Source organism: Vespa mandarinia, chromosome 5, assembly GCF_050613455.1.
Source record: "Vespa mandarinia isolate Hongniang chromosome 5, ASM5061345v1, whole genome shotgun sequence".
Classification (NCBI taxonomy): domain Eukaryota; kingdom Metazoa; phylum Arthropoda; class Insecta; order Hymenoptera; family Vespidae; genus Vespa; species Vespa mandarinia.
In genome coordinates, this window is record NC_140814.1 from 291,254 (window position 1) to 299,100 (window position 7,847).

General features: G+C 27.9%; 1 protein-coding gene across 8 annotated transcripts; it reads right to left on the reverse strand.

Annotated features, from left to right (window-relative positions):
- Positions 1-1,954: 1,954 nt before the first annotated feature.
- On the reverse strand, positions 1,955-6,969 carry LOC118448188 (uncharacterized). 8 transcript variants are annotated; one of them, XM_035881157.2, is made up of 6 exons: positions 6,853-6,969; positions 5,646-5,728; positions 4,734-5,390; positions 4,509-4,667; positions 3,265-4,446; positions 1,955-3,178 (listed from the first exon to the last, which is right to left on the reverse strand). In XM_035881157.2, exons 2-6 carry the CDS (start codon positions 5,709-5,711, stop codon positions 3,155-3,157), a joined length of 2,088 nt encoding a protein of 695 aa, XP_035737050.2. In that variant the 5' UTR covers positions 5,712-5,728; positions 6,853-6,969; the 3' UTR covers positions 1,955-3,154. The 8 variants fall into 8 exon arrangements, with proteins under 8 accessions (XP_035737050.2, XP_035737054.2, XP_035737049.2 ...); XM_035881161.2 differs by having other exon boundaries at positions 6,892-6,938; XM_035881156.2 differs by lacking the exon at positions 6,853-6,969 and adding an exon at positions 6,701-6,819.
- Positions 6,970-7,847: the final 878 nt, after the last annotated feature.

The window sequence follows — 7,847 nt, forward strand, 5'->3', positions numbered from 1 at the left end:
ATATGTATATATATATATGTACGTATATATACATATATATATGTACGTATATATATATATGTATATATATATATGTACGTATATATATACATATATATATGTACGTATATATATATGTATATATATATATGTACGTATATATATACATATATATATGTACGTATATATATATATGTATATATATATATGTACGTATATATACATATATATATGTACGTATATATATATATGTATATATATATATGTACGTATATATATACATATATATATGTACGTATATATATATATGTATATATATATATGTACGTATATATATACATATATATATGTACGTATATATATATATGTATATATATATATGTACGTATATATATACATATATATATGTACGTATATATATATATGTATATATATATATGTACGTATATATACATATATATATGTACGTATATATATATATGTATATATATATATGTACGTATATATATACATATATATATGTACGTATATATATATATGTATATATATATATGTACGTATATATATATATGTATATATATATATGTACGTATATATATACATATATATATGTACGTATATATATATATGTATATATATATATGTACGTATATATATACATATATATATGTACGTATATATATATATGTATATATATATATGTACGTATATATATACATATATATATGTACGTATATATATATATGTATATATATATATATGTACGTATATATATATGTACGTAAATATATATATATATATATATATATGTATATACATGTAAGTAGGACGACGATCGATGTATTATGTTAAATTCTTCAAGAAATTCTAAAAGAAAATAGAAGGTTGTCCTATATACATACTAATAATCGATCTCAATTATAATAATGTCTCGACGCCTTCGAAGAGAAAGTCGAAACGATTCGAAAAGTGAACTCGAACATTTACTTACTTATAAAATCAACAATATAATTTCACTGACGTAATCCTACGATATACGGATAAAGAACATGTTATATATTGCTTTGTCACAAAATGACAACATAATTCACAAATACATGGTTCAAATATGATGAGAGAGAGAGAGAGAGAGAGAGAGAGAGAGATAGAGAGAGAGAGAGATATGAAAGATATCTTGGTTTGTTGCGAATCACTGATGATTGCTGACAATCGATTGCTATAGAATGTATCACAAACGAGACTCACTTGTATCATCTCGATAGCCACTTTCATTTAATCTCGATGATTACTACGAGGATCCTGGAAATTACATTATATACTTGACCATACGAAGGTTAATCATAAAGGTAGGTCAAGGTTTGTCTACTGCATCACTGTGTGATTTTCTTTGTCGATTTGATCTAACACATCCTTTCTCTACTTCCTCGATCATCGACCTTTGCATTGCCGTTAATAGTGTTGGGATACATACACACATGCGCGAGCACGTATACATATATATATATATATATATATATATATATATATATGTATATACGTACATATGAAACGGCGCTCATTGCAAGTCAGAAAATTAAAAGATATATATGTACACAATAGGTATATATGCATAGAACGTATAATGAAAGATGATCGAACTCTCTCATCGTAACGTGATCTCATCAAACGCCAACGATCAACTAATTGTAAATAACACACTAAGAACTTCGCCTAACTACGTCTAAAAGACTATTGACGCCAAAACACTATTGACGTTATAGTTACATTATCTGTTTATTCTTTTCTTTTTATCCTTTAAATATGACCAGCATAATATTGTTTTTCTATAAAGTAACAAATACGAAGAAAATTTGTAATATATTTAAATATAAATCTTTTGCAAAGCATATTAATTTGGAATAAATTATTTTCTTCAATTTCTGAATTTTATATAATGTCCATAACCTTATATATATATGATTATTTGTTGAAATGTGACTTTTTTAAAAATAACAATAATTTAATAAAATGAAATAAAATTACATCTCTAATAAGATCTAAAAGGATTTTTTGATGATTTGCTAAAATCAAAAACTTCTCAATATTACAAATATGTATTTCGTTATAATCAATTCAGCCATATTGTTATAAATTAACAATAAATATTTTATGTCAGAGGGGGGATATGTGGTCGGCACTTTGAAATTCTTTAAACGATAAACCTGACATTTTAAGCAATATATTCTCATATAGTGTAAACATTTCTAGTAAAAATTAAAAAATATTTTTATTAAAATTTGTTTACCCAATTTTTCACTGTAATGAATAAAAAATCTGTAATATGCACACGCCCACGCACACGCCCACGCACACGCACACGCATACATGCCCGAACATACACACGCATGTGGACATTGATACACATTTAAAAAATATCAAAATTTTTTTCTATGAGAAATTAATTAAAATTAGCAAGCTTTACAAATTGTCTATGCTTGTGTGGCAGTCTTGATCAGAAAGAATAAATCAACTTCGTAAATAAAGTTAAATTTCGTGTTTTATATCGAATGCCTGCTATTTTTATATAATGCTAGAAATATTAAAGTTAATATATGGACAATCATATAGAAGTCATAGAATTTAGAAAATATTCTTGTTTTTTCTTTCATAAAAAAAATTGCAAAACTACATCTTTCCATATTAGGATATATAACACAATAATGGTTTGAAAGAAATTAGATTTACAAAATATAAGATACGCTTTGATCATTAGCATATTTTGTCAATGATGTATAAGTCTTTAGATTTATTATATTTATATTTTTTTGTCAACGACCCACACTATCATTTTCTTTTTATAATTTAAGAGATTTCTAATAAACAATATATTGATATAATCGTATTGAATAATACGATTCATTTAATAAAATATTTATAGTATTATTTATAAGTTATGTAAAATTGTTTTCTATTACAGTTCCTAAACATTTCATTACTTCTTATTAGGTATTTTACCTAAAAAGATCATGCTCTTATTTGATATTTCATTTAAAAAAGGGAACAAAAACCGTAGGATAGCTTTCCATTGTTTTCATTAATAAAGGAAAAAATATAGTTTTGCTTGATTTTATCCTATATATAATCTCAACGTTCGTACCATTTTTTTGTTTATTCCGGATGATTATTTGATTTTATTTCACTTCTTCTTTCTTCTTACATACTAAGAAAAAATACCAAAAATGTATTATTTTGTATTATTTATAAGTGTATATACCACATATACTATTAAATTAAAAATAATATTACCTTTGTTGCAGTCATAACATTCTGCTTGGTCGACTTGTTATCTTCTTCTTTAGAAAAAGGCGTATCAGTTTTAATTTCTTTTTCTATAATAGAATTCGCTTCAGTAGAATTTTTAAAAATTTCTGATTCAGACTTTTCAATCTCTTGAATATTTTCTACAATAGTATTAATTTCTTGCAATTTATCGCATAGATTGATTTCTATTTCATTGTTTGATGATTCTAGTGATTCGTTAACTATATCTTTCTTTAATAAACCGCTTAGAACACATTCTTCTATTGTAATCTCTGTTTCTATTTCAGATATAGTTATGCCAGTATATCTATTTTCTATATTTTCAACTAATTGCTCATTATTTTCTTCTCGACTACTATTCTTTGTCTCTTGTTGTTCTGTTTGTACATCATCTTTTTTAAGTATTGACATTTGTACTGTACTATCATTTTCAATGTTTTCCGATCTAGATTCTAACTCTGTAATATTGTCACACGATATGTCACTTATTCGTTCTATTGCCTCTTTATTTTCCTTTTCATTTAAGTTTTCAATACTAATATCAGAAGATGATTCTGCTATACTTAGTTGTGTCTTTGAATTATTTTCTACCACTGTTTTTACGTTAGAAGATTTTTCTTCCTTTAATGTTTCTTCTGTCCTATTTTCCTGAGAAACTGGGAGGTCTTTCTCCTTTAATTCCTTATCTTTACAGTTAGGTTCAGAAGAAAGTGGATGTTCAGATATAGATGAACCAATTTTTTTTTCCTCTGAACTTATCTCAGTTTTCTTTTCAGTCGTGGAATTTACATTAGATTCCATTTCTAATCTTTGTTCAAGTAGTTCGAGGATATTCGTTGGAGTGAATTGTCCATTACTATTTTCTAATAGTGTAGATCCCTTATTTAAATCATTTTCTTTCTCTTTAGATTCATCAGATGTTCGTGTAGTTGAATCAGTATTAGTCTTCGCATTTTTTTCATTCAATTGTGCAATCAAGGATCTTCTTTCATGTTGGAACATTCTACATAAGTCCTGAAGCAAAGCTAATCTTTCCTTCAACTTCACCAATTCCGATTCTCTTGCTTGCTTTTCATATACCATGTCAACAAAAACTGTATTGCTCTTCTCCCATCGTTGTTTCCATAAAGAAGTTTCTTTCTCCAAAGCAAGTATTTTCTTAGACATCTATATAAAAAAAAGAGTGAGTATATAAAATTTTAAGAAAGAAATGCAACATAATTACCAACCCTTTCCATCTCTTCGTTAAATTCTCCGCAAACTTTATTACTTCTTGTAAGAGAATTTTGAAATTCGTCATATTTATTGGTATATACGTCAATTTGGCTTTTCATAGCAGCTTCTGCTCCTTGTAATTCTTGAATTCGGGCTCGATATTCTGTTAATGTCTAAAAAAGAAAAGTTTATATTTTTTAAAAATATTCTATTATATTAGAGAGAATAGTATTACTTACAAGCAAGAGCTGTTGCTTTTCCCTTAAAAAGACCTCTTTTTCTACCGTAGCTTCTATCTTGACCTCTTCAAAGTTATCACGTGCTATAAGCAATTCCCCTTTCATGCGCATATGTTCTTGTAGAAGCTGTTTCTCTTTAACTGCAACTTCATCACATAATGATTTGAACAATTTATTCATTTCTAAATTCTCTTCTTGCATCTTTGCATTCTTTTCAAGAGTTAAATTCATTTGCTGATTAATATGAGCTAAAATACTTTGAAATTTGCCAGAGAGTTCCTTTCTCTTTTCCTCCTCTTTCTTAAGTCTTGATAAACATTCCTCCTTAACAGTTTTATTCTGTTTTTGCAATTCACGACACAAATTTTCTAATCTTTTTCTAGTTAAAAGTGCCTTATTACGTTCACTTTGGAACTGTTCTTTCTCTCGTTGCAACAACATTATCTTCTTCTCTGACTGCTTCAAATTTAATAACAATCTCTTATTGTCGTCCACAATATCAGAATATTTCTTGGACATTACGTCCAGCTTTTCCTTCAAAGTTTGTACATCGTTCACAGCTTCTAAACATTGTTCTCCGGTCTTTTTGATTTCCTTCTTTCTGCTCTTTTCTTCCTTTGAACGTTTCCTTTCTTTCGTACGATCGATCGGCTTTATCTAAACGAAGGATTTAAATCAAACGATAAATTCTGACATAAAGAAAGGAATCAACTAATGATCATTAAATTATGCATATAAAACAAATTTTTTTAAACATATATTGATATTGACGATCATACTACAATTATGATTAATTCGATTATTCGTTAATAGAAAATTGTTAAAGTGTATTTTTCATTAATCGGCGATACATCATAATAGTGACAATAAATATATATAGAGGTTAGGTGTATTATTTTAACCGACTTTTACCTCATTCTTTTCCTCCGTCGAAGGACTCTCGTCGTTCGAATTTTTATCGTTAATCTCGTCCATCATAGAAACATCTGGGAAAACTAGAGAGAAAGACAAGAAAAGAAAGATAAAAGAAATAACGTGTTAAAAGATAACGATATTTATTATTTACTTTCTCTCGTAATGAAAACAGTTAACGCGGAAGCGCGCGCGACAGAGAGAGAGAGAGAGAGAGAGAGAGAGAGAAAGAAAGGGGAAAAAGAGAAAGACAGATAGATTCAGTTCTATGCACAATACTATATAGCGTTATCGTCGTTCTCGTAAAAAAGAGGGAATATCACGATACAAGGACAACAAGGACGACCCTTGGCCGAGTGAGAGAAAATATGGCGTTCTATAAGTTTGCGTCATGGTATTTACTAAACGTAAAAAGTACCATTTGCATTATTAAAGAACATTGATTGTTATATCAATATAACTGGATTCAAAATCCGACACGTTCTTTTCGGCCCTTCGACGATCTTCATCGCGATCTTTCAAAATATTTTTTGTTTGAAGAAACTCTCAAATTTAAAAAAAATTACGCTTGATCCATTGTGATTCGAAATTTTATTTTCCCTATATATATATACATACGTGTATTGTAAGTACATGTAATACACTACAAGAACTTTGTTGATTTTTCGAAAAAGAAAAAAAAAAATATGATCACTCGTTTCCGTCCTTTAGTTTTTATTCATATCATAATAAGAACTAATATAATTATACTTCTTATTTTACTTTCTCTAACATATGTATATATTTAATCGTTATGTAATATGACACGATTTATTCAATTCGGAGGATCAACGGACGTACATAGATAGAAACAAGTAAATCCGGTCGAAAGTATTTTCTTCTCGTATCGAAAGACGGGATCGAGAAGAAGGGGATCGTGACACGACGTTCAAAGAACAAGAAAACGTTTAGCAGAGAGGGAAAGAGAGAAAGAGAAAGAGAGAGAGACAAAAGAAAAAACGAAGTAATTTTCACTCGTTCGACAAAATACGATGTTGATATTAAACTCGTCTGTCTTGTGGTGTGTATATGTATATACAATGCGTTCAAAAGTAATATACTCTGGTAATAGGAGAATAGTGATGCGCTCGCGCAATAATGGCGAAGATGCGGATGATACGATGGCGACACGGAACGAAACACTGCCAATGTAAGAAACAGAAGGTACCTCCCGAGAAGTCTCGCTTGTTATTTCGGGAATACGTACTCTAAAATATCTATAGTTAGACTATCGTAGAGACGTTATACACGAATGTAGTTGGGTACTCTGTATCGTATTTGTACATGGAAGAGGAAGAGGAGGTTGGAAAAGAGGAGCCACCCTCGACATAGTTACATCGTCGTCAATCTTACAGAAATTTTAAATGGCGTTTAATATATTATTAAATATTAATTTCCAAAAGAAAAAAGAACTTATTCATTACCAAACATTTCAAACAAAGACACAATTAGATTCGAAAAAAATAATCAAAAACGACGCATTTGATCGTTCTTTTTTTTTCCTTCTCCACTTTCTCTTTTAAGTATGAATCTCCCGCCAATTATATTTTTATCGCGCTATCTGTAGGATATTCAACGTACTATTTTCGATGCTACCTTATTATGCAAGTTTATTCTTATCGTATTTAGTCTTTTCTATTTAGAAACTATTTTATCGAACGCGATTCTAAATTCGTCTGTTCTACTTGAAAAGTTTCATTGTCCTGTTTGATTTCATAGAAATTAGTTGAATGATGCATGTGTTTTTCAAGTCGTACGATTATGAAGTACAATTTATTATAATTTCTTAGTAAAATCAATTTCATTATCGTTATTTCGAGAAATCAGTACATTGTAACGCATTATAATATTTACAGTATTCTACAATAGACTTTGATCATTTAGGGTCTTTTATCATGATTAATCAAATAGTTATATTTATTATTAATAAATTATATAATTACATATTTATTAATATTAAATAATTAAAATACAAATAAATAGTTAAATTTATTATATATTAATAGACAAACAATTAATATTTCATAATATATATTAATAAAAAATCTTTTTGTAAAGATTAAAATTATTTCGTTTATTAAAGTAAGGTTAATAATGCTCCCATTATATTTCTCATTGATGATATAAGAGAAGATTCATGTTAGTAGGTATCATGCTCCAGTA